Here is a 22,574-nt window from a genome sequence, read left to right as displayed (position 1 = left end):
TGCAAATATCTGTGCTCAGTGTGCTGCAAATATCTGTTCTCAGTGTGCTGAAAATATCTACGTTCTCTGCCTGAAAAGCTCCATATCTGTGCTCAGTGTGCTGCAAATATCTGATCAGTGTGCTGCATTGTGGGGACCACCAGTATATAATTATAGTAGTACAGTACAGTAGGCCATTGCTGTATCTTGCAGCTCCATGTCAGACTCAGTTCTAGACAGTATCCTGATCATCAGTGCTCAATATCTGCTGCATTGTTGTGTGACCAGTATATACTATATATATTATATATAGTAGTACAGTGCAGCATTTTGGTGACCAACAGTATATAGCTGTACAGTACAGTAGGCCATTGCTGTATCTTGCAGCTCCGTGTCACTGCAAGTATCCATTCCATATCTGTGCTGCATTTTTGTGAGCAGTATATATAGTAGTACAGTGCAGCATTTTGGTGAGCAACAGTATATAGTTGTACAGTACAGTAGGCCATTGCTGTATCTTGCAGCTCCGTGTCACTTCAAGTATCCATATCTGTGCTGCATTGTTTGTGAGCAGTATAGTAGTACAGTGCAGCATTTTGGTGACCACCAGTATATAGTAGTACAGTACAGTTGGCCATTGCTGTATCTTGCAGCTCTGTGTCACTTCAAGTATCCATATCTGTGCTGCATTGTTGTGAGTAGTATATAGTAGTACAGTGCAGCATTTTGGTGACCAACAGTATATAGCTGCACAGTACAGTAGGCCATTGCTGTATCTTGCAGCTCTGTGTCACTGCAAGTATCCATTCCATATCTGTGCTGCATTGTTGTGAGCAGTATATATAGTAGTACAGTAGGCCATTGCTGTATCTTGCAGCTCAGTGTCACTTCAAGTATCCATATCTGTGCTGCATTGTTTGTGAGCAGTATAGTAGTACAGTGCAGCATTTTGGTGACCACCAGTATATAGTAGTACAGTACAGTTGGCCATTGCAGCTTCCCCCCCTTTGAAGACCAGCATCTCCTGACCTTCCCTGTCTCCTACCCTCACCCCTTTTGTTGCTAATACCTATACAGCATTCATGGACTCAACTTGAGAGCTCTTTGTTGTTCTGTCACACTGTCCTTTATTACATTTCGGGATGCTGATATGCCCAGGTTTCTCTGGGATCAATCTTGTCATGTCCATTCCCCTCGCCTTATGTCCCTATTAGAATTTTTTTTGGGGGGGGCGGGCGCAAATTTTCTTTCTGGCACAGGGCACGAAAAAGTCTAGTTACGGCTCTGGGAGGCACTTGCTAGTATCAGAGCCAGATTTACTGCATATACAGTGCCACACCTTCCCAGTGATATTCAGGAATATTGCACATATGTAATAGAGAGCAAAGACTCCAGAGTCTTTACTTTCACTGTGGAACACTAAAGTACCAAAGTTGTCCCTGGGAATATAGCGCTGCAGAGGAGTAGGGACCCACTTTTCCATATCAAGGTGAGTATACTCAGGAGGAGGGGGGATGGCAGACCTGGGCCCCCTGCCATGCCCCTCCAGCAAGTCTACGGAAAGCACTGTACAGCAGGACTCCTGTATGTGGATAAACCTGATCATAAACATAGCACTGCTGGAGTACACTGCGGTATCCATTCTACTGACACCTGTGCAATATCACCACACAAAGTAGGAATACAAAGCACACATGTAATACATACTATAATACTGTGTATAGCATATAATCTATCACCCCGTATACATTACACCTGGTTATAATCAGAAGGCCTCTTCAGATATGAGATAGGATAGATGGCTATGACGTAGGGAACCGGACAAATTATGCTCCATGTCCATGCTTGCCATGCTCTACCCAGGCTGTGCTCTGATAGGGCTCCTCTGCATATCATCCTCTGCCTCCAGGGACATACAGCACAAACAGCCCCGAATGCAGTGCCACTGAGGGGTGGATCCATAGCCTCCAACATTTTATGCATAAAAACCGGTACAAATTCAAAAAGGGGGCGTGGTCACTGGTAAATGTCACGCCCCTTTTCCTATACTTTTAATGGAAGTTTGGAGAGCCAAAAATCTGTACAGACCATAAAAAAGGTACTGTACCTGCCAAAAAGGTACAGTTGGAGGGTATGCGGATCTAGACTTTTATTTTAGGGGGAGGGGAATCCTTCACAACAGAAAATATACTGTATAGTGTCATAAAGACATAATAAACTATATTTTAATATTCAGGTTAGAACTTAAAATATATATATATATATATATATATATATATATATATATATATGCTATCCTAGCAAGGAATCAATCCCATGTCCAACCATTAGACCACCAAGCTGCTCACAAGAACCTTCTTTTGTTAAGAATATTAAAAGTAGAGATGAGCGGGTTCGGTTTCTCTGAATCCGAACCCGCACGAACTTCATGTTTTTTTTCACGGGTCCGAGCGACTCGGATCTTCCCGCCTTGCTCAGATAACCCGAGCGCGCCCGAACGTCATCATGACGCTGTCGGATTCTCGCGAGACTCGGATTCTATATAAGGAGCCGCGCGTCGCCGCCATTTTCACACGTGCATTGAGATTGATAGGGAGAGGACGTGGCTGGCGTCCTCTCCATTTAGATTAGGAGAGAGAGAGAGAGATTGACCTGAGGCTGATACTGTAGAAGAGAGTGCAGAGTTTAGTGACTGACCACAGTGACCACCAGCAGTGCAGTTGTTTTATTTAATATATCCGTTCTCTGCCTGAAAAAAACGGTACACACAGTGACTCAGTCACATACCATATCTGTGTGCACTGCTCAGCCCAGTGTGCTGCATGCCTGCATCATCTATGTATATATTATATATCTGACTGTGCTCAGCTCACACAGCTTATAATTGTGGGGGAGACTGGGGAGCACTGCAGTGCCAGTTATAGGTTATAGCAGGAGCCAGGAGTACAAGACAGTCACATACCATATCTGTGTGCACTGCTCAGCCCAGTGTGCTGCATCATCTATGTATATATTATATATCTGACTGTGCTCAGCTCACACAGCTTATAATTGTGGGGGAGACTGGGGAGCACTGCAGTGCCAGTTATAGGTTATAGCAGGAGCCAGGAGTACATATTATATTAAAATTAAACAGTGCACACTTTTGCTGCAGGAGTGCCACTGCCAGTGTGACTGACCAGTGACCTGACCACACTGACCACCAGTATAGTTAGTAGTATACTATATTGTGATTGCCTGAAAAAGTTAAACACTCGTCGTGTGACTTCACTTGTGTGGTGTTTTTTTTTTATTCTATAAAAAACTCATTCTGCTGACAGACAGTGTCCAGCAGGTCCGTCATTATATAATATATATACCTGTCCGGCTGCAGTAGTGATATATATATATTTTTTATATCATTATTTATCATCCAGTCGCAGCAGACACAGTACGGTAGTTCACGGCTGTAGCTACCTCTGTGTCGGCACTCGGCAGTCCATCCATAATTGTATACCACCTACCCGTGGTTTTTTTTTCTTTCTTCTTTATACATACATACTACTACATCTCTTTATCAACCAGTCTATATTAGCAGCAGACACAGTACAGTACGGTAGTTCACGGCTGTGGCTACCTCTGTGTCGGCACTCGGCAGTCCGTCCATAATTGTATACTAGTATCCATCCATCTCCATTGTTTACCTGAGGTGCCTTTTAGTTGTGCCTATTAAAATATGGAGAACAAAAATGTTGAGGTTCCAAAATTAGGGAAAGATCAAGATCCACTTCCACCTCGTGCTGAAGCTGCTGCCACTAGTCATGGCCGAGACGATGAAATGCCAGCAACGTCGTCTGCCAAGGCCGATGCCCAATGTCATAGTACAGAGCATGTCAAATCCAAAACACCAAATATCAGTAAAAAAAGGACTCCAAAACCTAAAATAAAATTGTCGGAGGAGAAGCGTAAACTTGCCAATATGCCATTTACCACACGGAGTGGCAAGGAACGGCTGAGGCCCTGGCCTATGTTCATGGCTAGTGGTTCAGCTTCACATGAGGATGGAGGCACTCAGCCTCTCGCTAGAAAAATGAAAAGACTCAAGCTGGCAAAAGCAGTAGCACCGCAAAGAACTGTGCGTTCTTCGAAATCCCAAATCCACAAGGAGAGTCCAATTGTGTCGGTTGCGATGCCTGACCTTCCCAACACTGGACGTGAAGAGCATGCGCCTTCCACCATTTGCACGCCCCCTGCAAGTGCTGGAAGGAGCACCCGCAGTCCAGTTCCTGATAGTCAGATTGAAGATGTCAGTGTTGAAGTACACCAGGATGAGGAGGATATGGGTGTTGCTGGCGCTGGGGAGGAAATTGACCAGGAGGATTCTGATGGTGAGGTGGTTTGTTTAAGTCAGGCACCCGGGGAGACACCTGTTGTCCGTGGGAGGAATATGGCCGTTGACATGCCTGGTGAAAATACCAAAAAAATCAGCTCTTCGGTGTGGAACTATTTCAACAGAAATGCGGACAACAGGTGTCAAGCCGTGTGTTCCCTTTGTCAAGCTGTAATAAGTAGGGGTAAGGACGTTAACCACCTCGGAACATCCTCCCTTATACGTCACCTGCAGCGCATTCATAATAAGTCAGTGACAAGTTCAAAAACTTTGGGTGACAGCGGAAGCAGTCCACTGACCAGTAAATCCCTTCCTCTTGTAACCAAGCTCACGCAAACCACCCCACCAACTCCCTCAGTGTCAATTTCCTCCTTCCCCAGGAATGCCAATAGTCCTGCAGGCAATGTCACTGGCAATTCTGACGAGTCCTCTCCTGCCTGGGATTCCTCCGATGCATCCTTGCGTGTAACGCCTACTGCTGCTGGCGCTGCTGTTGTTGCTGCTGGGAGTCGATGGTCATCCCAGAGGGGAAGTCGTAAGCCCACTTGTACTACTTCCAGTAAGCAATTGACTGTCCAACAGTCCTTTGCGAGGAAGATGAAATATCACAGCAGTCATCCTGCTGCAAAGCGGATAACTGAGGCCTTGACAACTATGTTGGTGTTAGACGTGCGTCCGGTATCCGCCGTTAGTTCACAGGGAACTAGACAATTTATTGAGGCAGTGTGCCCCCGTTACCAAATACCATCTAGGTTCCACTTCTCTAGGCAGGCGATACCGAGAATGTACACGGACCTCAGAAAAAGACTCACCAGTGTCCTAAAAAATGCAGTTGTACCCAATGTCCACTTAACCACGGACATGTGGACAAGTGGAGCAGGGCAGGGTCAGGACTATATGACTGTGACAGCCCACTGGGTAGATGTATGGACTCCCGCCGCAAGAACAGCAGCGGCGGCACCAGTAGCAGCATCTCGAAAACGCAAACTCTTTCCTAGGCAGGCTACGCTTTGTATCACCGGTTTCCAGAATACGCACACAGCTGAAAACCTCTTACGGCAACTGAGGAAGATCATCGCGGAATGGCTTACCCCAATTGGACTCTCCTGTGGATTTGTGGCATCGGACAACGCCAGCAATATTGTGTGTGCATTAAATATGGGCAAATTCCAGCACGTCCCATGTTTTGCACATACCTTGAATTTGGTGGTGCAGAATTATTTAAAAAACGACAGGGGCGTGCAAGAGATGCTGTCGGTGGCCAGAAAAATTGCGGGACACTTTCGGCGTACAGGCACCACGTACAGAAGACTGGAGCACCACCAAAAACTACTGAACCTGCCCTGCCATCATCTGAAGCAAGAAGTGGTAACGAGGTGGAATTCAACCCTCTATATGCTTCAGAGGTTGGAGGAGCAGCAAAAGGCCATTCAAGCCTATACAATTGAGCACGATATAGGAGGTGGAATGCACCTGTCTCAAGCGCAGTGGAGAATGATTTCAACGTTGTGCAAGGTTCTGATGCCCTTTGAACTTGCCACACGTGAAGTCAGTTCAGACACTGCCAGCCTGAGTCAGGTCATTCCCCTCATCAGGCTTTTGCAGAAGAAGCTGGAGGCATTGAAGAAGGAGCTAAAAGGGAGCGATTCCGCTAGGCATGTGGGACTTGTGGATGCAGCCCTTAATTCGCTTAACAAGGATTCACGGGTGGTCAATCTGTTGAAATCAGAGCACTACATTTTGGCCACCGTGCTCGATCCTAGATTTAAAACCTACCTTGGATCTCTCTTTCCGGCAGACACAAGTCTGCTGGGGTGCAAAGACCTGCTGGTGACAAAATTGTCAAGTCAAGCGGAACGCGACCTGTCAACATCTCCTCCTTCACATTCTCCCGCAACTGGGGGTGCGAGGAAAAGGCTCAGAATTCCGAGCCCACCCGCTGGCGGTGATGCAGGGCAGTCTGGAGCGACTGCTGATGCTGACATCTGGTCCGGACTGAAGGACCTGACAACGATTACGGACATGTCGTCTACTGTCACTGCATATGATTCTCTCACCATTGAAAGAATGGTGGAGGATTATATGAGTGACCGCATCCAAGTAGGCACGTCACACAGTCCATACTTATACTGGCAGGAAAAAGAGGCAATTTGGAGGCCATTGCACAAACTGGCTTTATTCTACCTAAGTTGCCCTCCCACAAGTGTGTACTCCGAAAGAGTGTTTAGTGCCGCCGCTCACCTTGTCAGCAATCGGCGTACGAGGTTACATCCAGAAAATGTGGAGAAGATGTTCATTAAAATGAATTATAATCAATTCCTCCGCGGAGACATTGACCAGCAGCAATTGCCTCCACAAAGTACACAGGGAGCTGAGATGGTGGATTCCAGTGGGGACGAATTGATAATCTGTGAGGAGGGGGATGTACACGGTGATATATCGGAGGGTGATGATGAGGTGGACATCTTGCCTCTGTAGAGCCAGTTTGTGCAAGGAGAGATTAATTGCTTCTTTTTTGGGGGGGGTCCAAACCAGCCCGTCATATCAGTCACAGTCGTGTGGCAGACCCTGTCACTGAAATGATGGGTTGGTTAAAGTGTGCATGTCCTGTTTTGTTTATACAACATAAGGGTGGGTGGGAGGGCCCAAGGACAATTCCATCTTGCACCTCTTTTTTCTTTTATTTTTCTTTGCGTCATGTGCTGTTTGGGGAGGTTTTTTTGGAAGGGACATCCTGCGTGACACTGCAGTGCCACTCCTAAATGGGCCCGGTGTTTGTGTCGGCCACTAGGGTCGCTAATCTTACTCACACAGTCAGCTACCTCATTGCGCCTCTTTTTTTCTTTGCGTCATGTGCTGATTGGGGAGGGTTTTTTGGAAGGGACATCCTGCGTGACACTGCAGTGCCACTCCTAAATGGGCCCGGTGTTTGTGTCGGCCACTAGGGTCGCTAATCTTACTCACACAGTCAGCTACCTCATTGCGCCTCTTTTTTTCTTTGCGTCATGTGCTGATTGGGGAGGGTTTTTTGGAAGGGACATCCTGCGTGACACTGCAGTGCCACTCCTAAATGGGCCCGGTGTTTGTGTCGGCCACTAGGGTCGCTAATCTTACTCACACAGTCAGCTACCTCATTGCGCCTCTTTTTTTCTTTGCGTCATGTGCTGATTGGGGAGGGTTTTTTGGAAGGGACATCCTGCGTGACACTGCAGTGCCACTCCTAAATGGGCCCGGTGTTTGTGTCGGCCACTAGGGTCGCTAATCTTACTCACACAGTCAGCTACCTCATTGCGCCTCTTTTTTTCTTTGCGTCATGTGCTGATTGGGGAGGGTTTTTTGGAAGGGACATCCTGCGTGACACTGCAGTGCCACTCCTAAATGGGCCCGGTGTTTGTGTCGGCCACTAGGGTCGCTAATCTTACTCACACAGTCAGCTACCTCATTGCGCCTCTTTTTTTCTTTGCGTCATGTTCTGATTGGGGAGGGTTTTTTGGAAGGGACATCCTGCGTGACACTGCAGTGCCACTCCTAAATGGGCCCGGTGTTTGTGTCGGCCACTAGGGTCGCTAATCTTACTCACACAGTCAGCTACCTCATTGCGCCTCTTTTTTTCTTTGCGTCATGTGCTGATTGGGGAGGGTTTTTTGGAAGGGACATCCTGCGTGACACTGCAGTGCCACTCCTAAATGGGCCCGGTGTTTGTGTAGGCCACTAGGGACGCTTATCTTACTCACACAGTCAGCTACCTCATTGCGCCTCTTTTTTTCTTTGCGTCATGTGCTGATTGGGGAGGGTTTTTTGGAAGGGACATCCTGCGTGACACTGCAGTGCCACTCCTAGATGGGCCAGGTGTTTGTGTCGGCCACTAGTGTCGCTTAGCTTAGTCATCCAGCGACCTTGGTGCAAATTTTAGGACTAAAAATAATATTGTGAGGTGTGAGGTATTCAGAATAGACTGAAAATGAGTGGAAATTATGGTTTTTGAGGTTAATAATAATATGGGATCAAAATGACCCCCAAATTCTATGATTTAAGCTGTTTTTTAGTGTTTTTTTAAAAAAACACCCGAATCCAAAACACACCCGAATCCGACAAAAAAAATTCGGTGAGGTTTTGCCAAAACGCGGTCGAACCCAAAACACGGCCGCGGAACCGAACCCAAAACCAAAACACAAAACCCGAAAAATTTCAGGCGCTCATCTCTAATTAAAAGTAATAGAAAACAACATACTCTGTTAAATAAATAGTAAAAGTGGCACCTTAGTTGGGAATCAAAATCATGCCCTCAGCATTCAATCTAACTCATGCCTATATCAGATAGTTATGGTTAAAAAAGTAAAACTATAAAAATCAACAACTGTTAAATAAATCTAATTTCTGAATGGGGATTGAACCTAGGACCACTAAATTAACAGACAAAGGCCCTCATTCCGAGTTGTTCGCTCACTAGCTGCGTTTAGCAACAGTGCAAACACTAAGCCGCCGCCCTCTGGGAGTGTATCTTAGTTTAGCAGAAGTGCGACCGAAATGATCGCAGCGCTGCTACAAAAAAAGATTGTGCAGTTTCATAGTAGCTCGAGACTTACTCCTAGCTAGCGATCACTTCAGACTGTTTTGTTCCTGTTTTGACGTCACAAACACGCCCTGCGTTCGGCCAGCCATGCCTACGTTTCCCCAGCCACTCCTGTGTTTTTATCGGGCACGCCTGCATTTTTACACAAACTCCCCGAAAACGGTCAGTTACCTCCCAGAAACACCCACTTCCTGTCAATCACTCTGCGGCCAGCAGTGCGACTAAAAAGCGTCGCTACAGCTTGTGTGAAACTGCATCGGCTTTTGTAAAAGTAAGTCGCGCGTGCGCACTGCGACCCATACGCATGCGCAGAAGTGCAGCTTTTTTACCTAATCGGTGCGCTGTGAACGAAAGCAGCTAGCGATCAACTCGGAATGAAGGCCAACGTGCCTAACCAATAGACTACTGGCTCAGTTGCAAAATGTTGCCAGCTAACCCATGTATTACATCTAATCAGCATTCACATGCCTCAGGCTAGAGTCTCTGTGTGCAGGGTCTGCCTCCAAGAGAATGAGCACCGGCCAGGAAAGGAGTTGTGCTGAGAGGTGTAGGGGTATAATCAGCCCCTGCTCTGTCACGTTGGGTGCCTCTGCCTTGAGCTGGGCTTATGTTACATGATCAGCTGGCTGCCGTTCATCACACTGGTCGGAGGATGAGCTGCACTGCTGCAACTTAAACACATAAGTGATTCTACTGCATGGTGGCTGTGTTAAGGTAACTGTTCTGTTCGGACACAGAGCGTGGGGTGCCTAGGGGAACATACTGGTCACACACATTCAATGCCAGATGCTAAGACACCTCCTCTCTGTGTATGGGGAGAGGAGAGGTGATTGGTATTGGAGGAGAGGAGTATAGTGAGAATGATAGAGGAGAGGGATAGAGAAGGGGCAGGGGCTTGCTTTGTTATAGGTTGAGGCAGCGTTAGAGCGGCCTCTTCGCCTCACTTTTTTAATGGCCTTTTCCTGCCGGTGGCTTGATCCTGCCCCCAGCTTCAGCTACTTTATTATTGTCAGCGGGAGGCGGCCATCCACAGTTACCTATATTTTCAAAGCCAAAATGATAAAAATAATACAAAGAAGATTGATATGACACAGAATATGTGTTAAGTATCTTCTTTGTATTATTTTAAACATTATGACAGGGGAGGCACTGCCTCCCCTGCCTCCCCTGACTGCACGTCCCTGGTACAGAGTCTCCGAAAGTAGCACAACCCTGAAATGTGTTTGGAGTGAAGTGACAGCGTCATTCTTTGCTTCTCTGTCGGGCTTCCTGTGTGCGCTAGCCACATATGTACAGCAGCCATTTTTGTGCAATGCAGTCGATAGATAGGATAGCGGGACCTATCGGGGCCAAAATCCTGGAATGCTGCTGTCAGAAACGGAGGGACCACAGCAGATATCAGAGATGGTACAGTTAGTGGATACTTAATATTTAATAATATTCCCACAAAATATAATATTTCGCAAATATTAATGAATAAATAGACCCATAAAACCATATAAACCTGTACAATACATCATGTGAGTTACAATATTAAGTGATCGGGAAGATGTAATTTTGCTCCACTATTGCAGTTAAATCAGCTGGAATCGACCTTGATACTTTCTCTTGGGCTGCAAGGCGGAGCGACCAATGTTGGACCACCTGTGAGAGCATCTATATTTGACTAGCCAGCACCTGGGCTGGATTAGATGGAGTTGGATCCATAGTCCATATTCCAGTAGGAAACAAAGTCAGGACTAGGCAGGGCTAGAACGGACTGGGAATCAGCAAAAACGGTTTGGGATTGATTTGCTGACGTTTGGGATGCAGTCAGAATACCGACCGCGTCATCCTGATGATTGGAATCCTGACAGGGGAATGTAAGTATATTTACCTCCCCCCCTGGTCCCCTAACCCTGACCCCTCCACCCCGCTACCTAAACCTAACCCTGCTCCTCTGCAGCCTAACAATCCCCAGTGGTGCCTAGACCTAACCCCCCCCCCCCCTCCCTGCAACCTAAACCTAACCATCCCTGCGGCCTAACCCCAACCCTCCCTGAAGGGTGGATAAACCAAGCCCCCCACCTCCCCCAGGGGCGCAGCTTACCCCTAACCCTCCTCTCGCAGCCTAAACCTAACTACCTCCCCCTCGCGCACGGCTTAGCTCTCCTGCGTTCCCAGTGGATGGTCATTCTGCATCTCGTCTGTCGAGATTTCAACGCCAGAATGATGACCCTATTCGGGATGCTGTTGTTAGTATTCCAAATAGCGTCGGTGTCTGTAAAGCGCCTTGAGTCCTGTTGGAGAAAGAGCGCTATATAAATAAAATTATTATTATTATTATTATTATTATTATTCTGACTGCCGGGATCCCGACAGCCAGGATCCTAACTGGAAAGGCAGTAACAATGGTAACCTGTAGCCTTCCAATTAGGAAATACTGATCTTAATGTTCAAAACATTTATTTACAACCTGAGGATGAAGCATAAGTGATTGATAGGAGGGCTGGGCATCCAAGGAGGGGTGAGATAATGGGCCCCATAAAAGGGGGTAAGTACTTTTGGTCCTATTCATGAAGACAATGAAAACAGACTTGCACCTCTTCACTATACAGTATATTGTATTGGCCCAATCTAGATAATCAGAGCCGGCCCTAACCAATATGATGACCTAGGTAAGTTTTTGGCTGGTGCCCTCTAGCACCTCTGCTAGTTCCACCTCTGACCCTGCACCCCTTTCCCCGCACCACCTATATTTTAAGTAGGAACAGTGCGCACAGTATACAAAAATAGGCACAGCAGTACCATTTTCTATACGTTATGCTACACAATAGAGCACCTTATAAACATAATGCCACACAGTAATGCATTTATACACATAATACCACACAGCAATGCCTCTTACACATATGACGCACATTATTAATGTCCTTCTAAACATATTGACACACATAATGTTCCTTACACATAGGCCGCCCATTATTAATGCCTTTATTATAGACTTGACACACATAATGCCCCTTACGCATATAGGCCCTCATTCCGAGTTGATCGCTCGGTAATTTTCTTCGCATCGCAGTGAAATTCCGCTTAGTACGCATGCGCAATATTCGCACTGCGACTGCGCCAAGTAATTTTACAATGAAGATAGTATTTTTACTCACGGCTTTTTCTTCGCTCTGGCGAACGTAGTGTGATTGACAGGAAATGGGTGTTACTGGGCGGAAACACAGCGTTTTCGGGGCGTGTGGATAAAAACGCTACCGTTTCCGGAAAAAACGCAGGAGTGGCCGGAGAAACGGGGGAGTGTCTGGGCGAACGCTGGGTGTGTTTATGACGTCAAACCAGGAACGACAAGCACTGAACTGAACGCAGATGCCGAGTAAGTCTGAAGCTACTCTGAAACTGCTAAGTAGTTTGTAATCGCAATATTGCGAATACATCGGTCGCAATTTTAAGAAGCTAAGATACACTCCCAGTAGGCGTAGGCTTAGCGTGAGCAACTCTGCTAAATTCGCCTTGCGAGCGATCAACTCGGAATGAGGGCCCTAGGCCCTCATTCCGAGTTGATCGCTCGGTAATTTTCTTCGCATCGCAGTGAAATTCCGCTTAGTACGCATGCGCAATATTCGCACTGCGACTGCGCCAAGTAATTTTACAATGAAGATAGTATTTTTACTCACGGCTTTTTCTTCGCTCTGGCGAACGTAGTGTGATTGACAGGAAATGGGTGTTACTGGGCGGAAACACAGCGTTTTCGGGGCGTGTGGATAAAAACGCTACCGTTTCCGGAAAAAACGCAGGAGTGGCCGGAGAAACGGGGGAGTGTCTGGGCGAACGCTGGGTGTGTTTATGACGTCAAACCAGGAACGACAAGCACTGAACTGAACGCAGATGCCGAGTAAGTCTGAAGCTACTCTGAAACTGCTAAGTAGTTTGTAATCGCAATATTGCGAATACATCGGTCGCAATTTTAAGAAGCTAAGATACACTCCCAGTAGGCGTAGGCTTAGCGTGAGCAACTCTGCTAAATTCGCCTTGCGAGCGATCAACTCGGAATGAGGGCCATACCAAACACTATTGCACAACCAACCCACCTGATAGTACTGTGACCTCTGCCTCTGCTTGGATACAGATATGTCCTCATACATCTTGCCTCAATACGCCATGCAGCAGGAGATGCCTTTTTTGGCAGAAAAGTCGGCACCTTTTTTGCTGAAAATGCATCTTATTTGCATTGCTATGTGACTAGGATACACAAGCAGCTTCTGCTGATTAAAATGCTATGCGGCATATATTCTTATATATTCGGCATATATATTCTCTGTGCGACAGTGGCTGTATCTGCATATGAAATGTTTCGTTACAGCGATTTCCAGGGATACACTGTAATGTAGCATTTCGTATGCAGATACAACCGCAATCACACACAGAATATAGGCATGCCGCATATAATTTTAATCAGCAGAAGCTGCTTGTGTATCACCAGCTAGTAGAAGCAGAAGGAGAGAGAGATAAGTATAGTTGTAGGAGGTTTGTGATAGTTTTTATTGCGACAGATTGATGATGTATAATGCCATTCCACAGCCAGTGCCAGACTGGGGCATGAAGGACCCATGCGGAGAATGCAGTGGTAGGGGCCCATGCTTAGGGGTGTGGCCAGCTTCCTGTACCAGATTAATAAGAGCAAGTCACTGTAGAAAGCACACCATAGTCCTGTGCAGTATAATGTAACATACATTTATGTATAACGTATAATTCAAGTTCACATTCTGGAACCTGATCCCTAGAGGAGGGGGTAGGCCCTCAGGCAGTTTTTTTCCATTTTGTTTTAGTAAATTCAGCCATATCGCATTTTCAATTATAAGTATGGGAAATGTATTCTGGTTATTAAAAAAATGAGAATTAAAGGGTTTGGAGCAGGTGGGGTTTTTAAAAAAAAAAACAACTGCTCCAAATGCACTTTAATACATTTAGGTGATACTAAAATGGTGAGAAAACATTTTTTTAGTAAATAAAAGATTAATCAATCTGCCCCATAATATGCCTGATAAAGACACAGGGCTACATCTCAGCCAGTTGGTCAACTCATTGAAATGCATATTGATCAAGGAAATATATCATTCTGGATGTTCGAGTTACAGTAAAAGGCAGTATGCTACTATAATCTATGCTTCACTTAACCTCACCACGAACACAGGAAATAACAATTACTAGCACTTGAAAGTTGATGATTGCAAGATGAGATGAAGTGACATTGGTGGTCATTCCGAGTTGTTCGCTCGTTGCCGATTTTCGCTATGCTGAGATTTGTTGCTAAATGCGCATGTGCATGGTATGCAGGGCGCATGCGCTAAGTTATTTACACGAAACTTAGTAGATTTGCTGGTGTTCGTGCGATGCCTTTCAGTCGCACTGCTGATCGGTGAATGATTATGATTATACCTAGAACATTTACATTGCTACTGCATGTTTTAGTTTCCAGTGCAACCCTTTCTCTTGAATTCCTTTTATTTCAAGTATCCTGCTTCCAATTTTGTTTCTGAGTGATTAATGTCAATGTAATCGCATTTCTGATGGTATTCTTTTATTTTTTTTGTAGGTTTTATACAATATTTTATTTTTGCTCCTTTTGCTGTGCAATGATGATTTGCTGCAATGGTAAACTACATTTCATCATCACTGTAACATTTTGCCTTCTATGGATTGTCACGGTTAACGTGTACTTTCATACCAGAATAAAGGATGGGTATACTGTTACCCCGATCAGGAAATGTGAGAACTGCTTCCCAGGGAATATAAATGACAGCTTGGACCAAGAAATGAGAAAGACTATGCTGCAGAAAATCCTGCTGACCGACATCACCAGGAGAAACATATTGACCCAAACTATGAAAAATAATGTACAAGGTAGATTTGGGGCTAAGTTCCATCCTAAGCAAATGACATCCAAGGACCTTACTTTGAGATTAAGACAGGTGAAGAGAAATTACCAAGCAATGAATAAATACAGTGTGAACTTCAAGGGGAAAATTAACCAGGAGTTCAGCCCACTGGAAATCATGTGTCAGCTTAAATACAGGGTGAACATGACAACCATTATGAGCTCCGACCTCCCCGCCAGTGCCAATTTCTGGAGCCAGTATTTACCCAGTAAGACGCTAGAGCAAGAGGTTGGCAAATTGGGACGCTGTGCCATAGTGATGTCAGCAGGAGCCATGAGATTTTCAAAACTTGGAAAGGAGATTGGTGAGTGGAAAGTGTATCTATTTAGAATCCCCATTTTCAAAGAAATCTTCCAGTTGTTAGCTGCAATAGGGCCGATTCAGAGTTGCATTCAATTTGAACACATTTTCCCTTGCACTGTGTGTTACAGAACTAATGCAGAAATTTGCCAGTATGCATCTACAAGGCCTCTATCTATATGCTTGTTCATCTAACCATATTTACTATCAGCTGTATACCTGGTGCAAGTGATCTGTCTGAAATCAGATGTATCTCTGCGTTACACACAACTCGACGTAGTCCACAATTCTGACTGCTTGCCATTGACACCCCCGCACAGAGGCGGTACTACCATTGGTGCAGCAGGGCCCCTTAGAACTGAGGGGCCCACTGCTGCCCATACCAGCAATGGGTTATCCCCTGGCCACCCTGCAGACCATTTTGAGCAACAACGGATGAATGGGCCAGTGCAGAGAGCAGAGTGAACCCCACTGCCTGATGGACCTTGGGTGTGCCGGACTGATAGAGGAGTCCTGCCACCTATCAGCGCTGATGATCACAGTCACATACTGCCTCTAATTAACAAACAGCTGTACGTTTTATTCTGATTCACTGCTGTTTGTGAATTAAAGGCAGCTCACACCCGGTGTAACTGGCACTGTCAGAGTCTGCCTGACCGAGTGCCGAACTGAGGAAATCACAAGGGGTCAGGGACAGAGCAGAGGCCGCTGTGTTCCGGTCCCCACCAGGGTACATGTCCCCTCTTATCTGCATTGTGCAGGATATTGTGCTTGTATCCCTGTCACCCACTGCCTCCCCCTGTCACCCACTGCCTTCCCCTGCTATGTTGTATATTGTGAACTTGGGTTGGCGTGGAGGAGGGGGTGCCCAAATTATATTTTTGCACCAGGACCCACCACTCACAAGTTCCGCCACTGTCCCCGCACTAAATTAATTCTGTGAATGCCACATTGCCAGCCAGCTACACGTGTCCTCATTCCACTGTTGCTCATGTTGCAGCACATAGCCCCTCTTCGTGCACCAGGGCCTTGGTGATCCAGCCGTGCAGAGCATCTTTCACCCTCAAAATGTGCATCCTATTTGCATAAATAAACTGGGAGTGACAAAACTACATTAGCAGATTACTCTGATCAATGTGGTGTGCAACATTGGTATATCTGTGGTTGCATCTCTTTCTCATGCCACGTTCCATTGTGCTTCATCTGTGACTTTGCACATGTTTCGTACTAATTCCTATGCCATTACAGTTGCAGTCCTGCACCTCTAGTACACTGTGAGTGATGTTTTGCTGCATCTGCATGTGGAAAAGATACAACATGTAATAAAAAGTATAGAGTGCTACTCCTCTTGGAGCATCTCCGTTGTGTCGGGTGTATTGCGCCATATCACATACAGATGCTTGGTGCATGAGGACACATGCACAGTCAGCCACAAGTGGAGTTACAACAGATGCACGAGTCAGAATCGCCCCTATATGTGAGCGCTCAGCTACAGAGTATGGGCCTAATTCATGTTTACAGGCATTGCCAATGTTCAGTTCATGCAACTGAGTGATTATCGTCAGACTGAGCGTGTGGCGTGATTGCACTGCCTATGTGTAAAGGTGCATTACCGATTTCGCTGGCAGCGTGGATTTCATCGTAGAGTGATTGACAGGAAGGGACTGTCTGAGGGAGCTAATGGGGAGTGGCAGCAAAAATACAAGCGTGTCGTGGCAGTTCTTGGAGTGTGTATCTGGCATCAGCTGTGAGCTCATATATAGAGAAACAAGGCTCCTTCGTTGCTGCTGCTGTGTCCTGTCTGGGTAGCGATAGGGCTGCCTTAACAGCCGATGGTCCTCTTTATTGTGTATAGACTGTATATGTGTACATATATGTGAATGAGTTTGTGTTGTCTCCGGTGGGCGTCTGTCTTTTTTTCTGGGTGGCAGCTGCACTTGTAATGATTATCAATTCTGTAGCCTAAGAAAATTGTAATTGCATTTCTGTACAAACATGAATTAGGCCCTATATACAGTGCTAAAATTCACAAGATCCAACTGCAAACATGCAGAGTTATATCAGCTTCAGGGCAGTCGAGAGCTGAGCTAGGCCCGGGTACTTTTTAAGGGGCGTGGCCTAATCACAGGAAGTGTGGTCATGTACCCTTAGAAAAAAATACTGAAAAAAATTGTATTTTAAGCACCTCCATGGCCACACTGCAGCCCAGTACACAGTGGCGTGTGATGGGCTGAGGAAAAGAGCTGCTGCTGCTAGGTAAGGGCGAGGTGGCCTGGGCTCCTACTGGACCATCACTGGGCCCCTCCATCAGACCTGGGCCTGGGTAATTTGTACCCTCTCCCCCCCTTTCTGCAGGGGAACTGCTGAAAATGCGATCGCCTCTGCCAGTCAAACAGGCAGAGGCGGCTGCTAGGCGGGGGGTGGCAACGCTCTGTTTCCAGGGCGGAGATGGGGCGGTGCGGCCAAACGGGGTCGTGTTGGGGGCATGATCACGGCGGCTGTGTGACGTCACACACAGCCCCCGCGATCAAGAACATGGCAGCGGACCTCCTGCCAGCAAGAGGCTTCCTCAGTTTCTGCTAACAAGCAGAAATTGCGATGCCTTCGCAATTTCTGCGTGTTGAACTGGGGGAGGCGCCGGTCAGCATGCTTGAACCTAAGAAATTCTGCTAATTAGGACCTTTGTCTTTACAAGACAAATGTTATGGTGTTGAGTTTGCTGTGCAATCAGCACTTTCATTCATGGAGTACGTTCAGCTGAACCTAGATCATTCTTGTGCAGGCATTCGAGTCTTTAGGACGTGGTTGAACACGGAGTTGTTGGTATGTTTACAAATGATTTCAGTCCGTCTGTATCTCTCCCCACTCACTATTAATGTTCCCAATTTCTGCCACCACTAGGAGTTATTTCAGGAGTGTCACACTCCAGCTAGGAAGCCCTTAAGTTCTCCCTGTTTACAGTTACCTGTCACACATCTAAAGCATGTAGCATGAACTAGTACACACAAGGGATCCGATAAGAATCAAAAGAAATCTAATTAAATTAGTTTTTAATATGAGAAAAGTTACTCATAATGCTTAACATATTAATTGATTGATTAAAAGGACATATAGTACACAGTATTAATTCAAATAACTTATTTTAAATAAAAATGGAGAAATTAAAAAAGACAGACTCGCATAAAATATGAAATATGATTCTGCTTTGTAGGAAGACACACAGTTTCAGGATACAACCTTCCTGGTATAAGACTTCCAATGACTGAACAATTAATTCAGGTTGTCACCTCACTATGGGCCTGAATCATAGCTAGACGCAGCATAAACTTTTTCGCAGTTTTCCAATAATTGGAAAACAGTGCACTCACAGGACCCATACTGCGCATGTTAAGTCTGGATCCTGCGACTGCATATGTCAGTTGACTGATAGTCGTCATCCATTTGGGGACAGGGAGGGAGTGGCAATGGGCTCTGTTTCACAAAATGGAGGCATGTGATTTCGTTTTGTGAGAGTGCCGAGTCCAGGATAGCATCTTTCGACACAGATTTCCTGTTCTTGACTACGCAGCTGCATTAGTCAGTTTGAGAATCCTGAAGGTTACACAAATTACTACAGGTACACCACTGATAATCCGGCATCCTCGGTTCCAGCACTGTGCCAGATTATCAGTGGTATCAGTGATGGTGGTGTCAGCAGCATCCTGACCCCCCTCTGCAGCCTAATTCTATCCAGTGTGTCTCCTACAGCCTAACTCCGGCCACGTAGCCTGATTACTCACCTGCAGCCTGTCTCCCCGCCGCATCATGACTACCCGCCTGCAGCCAGACTCCCCCACCTGCAGCCTAAATAAGCCTCCCGCTGCTAATCTAAGACCTCCCGCAGCCTAACTAAACCTCCCGCTGCTAATCTAAGACTTCCCGCAGCCTAATTTAGTGTAATCCCGTTAATAGTTTATATGTACAATAGAGATTGATTGTTTTATTAATTAGATATTGTATATACTGTATATAATTAATATATTAAATGACATGAAGTGTACTTGTAGTTGGTGGTGCCTAAGCATGCCTAGCATGAGGGGATGCCCGCTGACATGATTGGTGGACCCGGGGAGAAAGGTCTGTAAGGACCAAGAGAGAGGAGTGAGGGGCCCCTGCGAGCAGGGAGGAAGGCGGCAGTTGGAGGGAGCAGTTGGTGCCGCAGCAGCTGGAGTGAGGCAAGGCACAGAGACTGTGGGAGAGAAGGTGTCCGGTGCCAGTGTCTACGGGACCGGATTGATCGCCACTGGTCGGAGGTGGCAGCGGAGTGGTGACGGAGGTTGGTGAACCGACCCGGGGTCCTCCGGAGGCAAGCAGGTGACAGGCAGCGAGGAGTGAGTGAGGGCTGGTGACAGGAGAGAGGTAGCGCTATGCAGGGATCGGAGTAAGTGATTACCGATGTCAGCGTCTGGCTGGAGCTGGTGTGCAGCACTGCTTTCGGGATCCAAAGGTGGCTGTGAGGAGATAATAGGAATGGCCTGAGGGAGGAGTGTCCCAGCCTATAAGCCTGTCCCAGCCTATAAGCCCAGCAGGGGGTGGCGCAGAAGAGACTAGTACTGCCTTTAGCTCACAGAGTCCCCTGCTTGAGTTAACCCCATTCAGCTACTAATAATCTGGGTTGCCCTGCCTGAGAGAGGTGACTAGAGACTGTGTCAGTAAAGGGATCGTAACCAGTCCCCTTAGCCCAGTATGGCTGAACTCTGTTTTGCATCTGCCTACTCAGTACTACAAGAGTGATAACCGACTGCCCAGGGGCCGGGGAAGTGCGCCCGAGTTATACCCCTTAAGCTTCACAGTATTACAAAGTGATATATTATTAGCTGAGACAGCCATTACAGCACAATCTGCCACTATTATATAAGGATGGATAGTATGTAAAAAGAGTAGCTACGGCTCTATGAAAAGTACCATAATGAGACCGCATAAGTACTTAATGTATCATGTCCCACATTAGTTGAACTGTACGTGGGGAATTGCCTGAAATTTTGACTCAGGAGAGGTGATAGGTATCCGCACCTACCCTAATAAACTGGAGGCTAACTGATCAACAGGCAGTTATATCAGGACAGGTGAGCAGAGTCCCTGTATTACTGGTGTACAGACTAGAAATACCTGCAGGATAGAGAGGGGAGTGCCTGTTCTATCTGCACAGGACATATAAAAGCCAAGACTTTACTAGTATGGGTGTGCAAGGAGTCTGTTGAAGCACATAAATCCTGCAGACACTCCAGAGAGTAACATAAGGACTTCGACACCATCTAATGCTTACAGAGTGACAGTTTACGCTAGAAGACAATCCCTATTTGGAGCACCTCAGCACAGCAGGTTTAATAAGTGTCAGGTACTTGGAGGCTATCCAGATGTCATCTCACATCCCATGAGAGCATTGAACAAGGATTTCACTATTAGCGGAGGATTACAACCAATGCAAAACTTTAGTGCCCAACAACTTACCTACTGCAGTTAAACCAAATACTGAAATACCCGGATATTCAAGGTTAAAGTACATGTACATTCTATATTGGTAAATTTGTTTTTGTTTTTCCGGTACCAAGGTAATTTTTGTGAAATTGCATGCAAGGTACTATGTATAGGTGGGTACTAAGGGCTAGAGGGTGATTGGTATGACATTAAGACTGTTAGTTACATAATATTTGCTATTAAATGTTACCTATACTTACCGGATGGTGGACCTTTATTCCCTGGGATCGCTGTAGTTTCCTGAAAACAAACACCAGTGTATGGTAAGTGACCCATTGAGAAAAAGTATAACCCTAAAGGAAAACACAGTACTACATTGATAGCTAGGGGGCTTTCCCAAGCAAGCCCCATAGAAGTCTTATAGCTTGGGTGGAGGCACATATAGTCCTAGCATTCTGCAGGGATAGTATCCGCTGCATACTGAAAAAGGGGGTTACATTAGGGTGATATGTGCTAAGCAGTGATAAAAGTGGAGAGGTGAGCCAGTGGAGAAGTTGCCCATGACAACCAATCAGCTGCTCTGTATAGTTTTATAGCATGCAAATTATAAATGTTATGTCAATGCTGATTGGTTGCTATGGACAACTTCTCCACTGTCCTGCAGAGTGATCTGATACTGCATCCTTGGACACAGCTGTGGATAACTAAAGCACCCAGGAGGAGTCTATTAACAGAAGACACCTCCTGCTGCAACTGCATACAGTATATCAGCATAGCAGCTGCGTCCAAAGACACAGCTGCTGTGTGATCTGTTCGTCCATGAATCAGGCCCTAAATGCTGAATATGGGCTGTGATATCCCCCATTTCTCTCCCCTCATTTTCCTGGGGGGAATTCAAATGTTTGAAAAGTCGGTTGAGTGTCTGTTTTTCCTGTCTATGAGATAGGAAAAATCTCCCCCTCTGTGCCAATGTTAATTAACTCACGCTTGTTATTTACACAGTTTCCTTTGAAAAGGCAAGCGGTCTCTGATACTTCCTTTTGGGTGAGGAAGTGGGATTTTCACATAACTTCCTGCACAGAAAGACTGACTGTTATTAACATGTCAGGGGAGGAGATATTGCATAACTCCCAACTGTCCTGATTTTGGCGGGACAGTCCAGTTTTTCACGGTCTGTCCCGCTGTCGCACCCGCGGGTCGCAGTGTCCGGGGCACTTTGGAGATCCCCCCTGTCACTCGCTGCTCTGAGGAGAGCAGTGGTGAATAGATGCTGTGCGCATGTGCACAGCGTCTATTCCTGGCAGAGAGGGACTGGGGGCATGGCTAGCAGCTCTCTGAGCGCTGTCCATACCCTATAATGAAGAAAACGGGGGCATGGCTTGAGATTGTTGCACCTGTCATGAGGCCACACCACTTTGATAGGCCACACACCCTAATTCCGGGCGGGCACCTTCGGCGCGCACTGATGACCCTCCTCAACCATCAGCAAAGTTGGGAGGTATGATATTGGTATTTTCCTGACAAATGCCTCAAACACACAATTTTGGAATCTGAGTGTGTATAGATTTGTTATAATAAACCGTAATCTGGTACCTGAATGTGTTTCCTGGTATCTGCTCTACTTTCCTTCATCTGTGGAGACTTTGGGGGAATTTAATTATCCCCCGATAAACTCGCGGTGGAGTCCAGTACCACTGGACTCGCCAAAATGTGCAAGTTGACACTAGTAGTACAGGGATGTGAGTGGGGAGAATTCGTGCATCGTTGCTGTAGTTTACACACCATCGCAACAGCAACTCCCGCGAGTCCCGCCCCAAATTGCGGGTAATTGGATTCCCTCCTTTGTGTCTCCAGATAGGTCACAGGACAAATAATGAACTTGGCAGATAGACATAATAGTTAATTTATAGGTCACAGTCCTTTTAATTGCAAGGCACACATTTGATACACAAAAAATTTGTTGAGAACT

The 22,574-nt window shown here is 46.2% G+C and overlaps 1 protein-coding gene across 6 annotated transcripts in view; it reads left to right on the top strand.

Annotated features, from left to right (window-relative positions):
- Positions 1-22,574, top strand: part of LOC134909155 (beta-galactoside alpha-2,6-sialyltransferase 1-like) — a 147,567-nt gene that overhangs the window by 17,134 nt on the left and 107,859 nt on the right. For all 6 annotated transcript variants that reach the window (XR_010175857.1, XM_063915663.1, XM_063915664.1 and 3 more), the window contains exon 2: positions 14,506-15,152. Coding sequence is in view for 5 of the 6 variants with exons in the window: in XM_063915664.1 (XP_063771734.1) it covers positions 14,506-15,152 (647 nt within the window). In the remaining variant the exon portion in view is untranslated. The remainder of the gene's footprint in view (positions 1-14,505; positions 15,153-22,574) is intronic.

Source organism: Pseudophryne corroboree, chromosome 4 (genome assembly GCF_028390025.1).
Source record: "Pseudophryne corroboree isolate aPseCor3 chromosome 4, aPseCor3.hap2, whole genome shotgun sequence".
Lineage (NCBI taxonomy): Eukaryota > Metazoa > Chordata > Amphibia > Anura > Myobatrachidae > Pseudophryne > Pseudophryne corroboree.
This window is presented reverse-complemented; position numbering and strand designations above follow the sequence as displayed.